This window comes from Nestor notabilis, unplaced genomic scaffold (assembly GCF_000696875.1).
Source record: "Nestor notabilis isolate BGI_N333 unplaced genomic scaffold, ASM69687v1 scaffold16878, whole genome shotgun sequence".
Classification (NCBI taxonomy): domain Eukaryota; kingdom Metazoa; phylum Chordata; class Aves; order Psittaciformes; family Psittacidae; genus Nestor; species Nestor notabilis.
The window spans coordinates 5,266-5,956 of record NW_009941647.1 but is presented as its reverse complement, the minus strand read 5'-3'; the positions used below and the strand labels follow the sequence as shown (position 1 = coordinate 5,956).

Genomic DNA, 691 nt, shown 5'->3' with positions numbered 1-691 from the left:
TAAATCTCCTCCCGTCCCACCCCCCGGGGCAGGGGAGGCCTTCCCCTGGAGCAGGTTGCTCCAAGCCCCTGTGTCCAGCCTGGCCTTGAACAGGGATGGGGCCTTCACAACCTCCTTGGGCTTTGTCTCCCCGCTGCAGCTCCCGCGCCGAGGTCAAGCTGGGCCGCTCCGAGAGCTTGAAAGGTCGGGAAGAGATGAAGAAATCCCGGAAGGTGGAAAACGTGCCTCGCTCCCGCAGTGACGTGGACATGGATGCAGCAGCCGAGGCCACCAGGCTTCACCAGTCGGCATCATCCTCTGCTTCCAGCTTGTCCACAAGGTGGGAAGCGCCATCCAAGCCCCAGGAAAGGGCAGAGCTGGGGTCCTCTGGGTGGGTTGGCTTCAAAGAGGAGCTGGGATGGGCAGGACTTGGAAAGCTGAAGCTCTTGGGACAAGGCCAAGCCCAGCTGTGCAGAGTGGGGTGTCCCTGGCCCTGCAGCACCCAGCCACCTCCAGAACCTCCTGGCTGATGTTTTCCAGGGAAAAGTAGAGGGAATTGGGCTTCCATTCCTACTTGTGTCCCAAACCCCTCTTGCAGCGGTAGCGCCTGCAGTGTATGTGCCGGGGCTTAGAGAGGCGCTGCTGGGTGCTGCCCCACAGGGTGCAGTGATGGCGGGGGGGGGGGCGGGGGGCGAGGGCGTGGGGGGGGCGG

The 691-nt window shown here is 63.8% G+C and overlaps 1 protein-coding gene across 1 annotated transcript in view; it reads left to right on the top strand.

The window, feature by feature from the left end:
- Window positions 1-691, top strand: part of LOC104410746 (rho guanine nucleotide exchange factor 11-like) — a gene marked incomplete at both ends in the record, with an annotated part of 8,579 nt that overhangs the window by 4,121 nt on the left and 3,767 nt on the right. Inside the window, 2 exon segments of the mRNA XM_010020997.1 lie at window positions 140-319; window positions 578-593. Of these exon segments, the coding sequence (XP_010019299.1) occupies window positions 140-319; window positions 578-593 (196 nt within the window).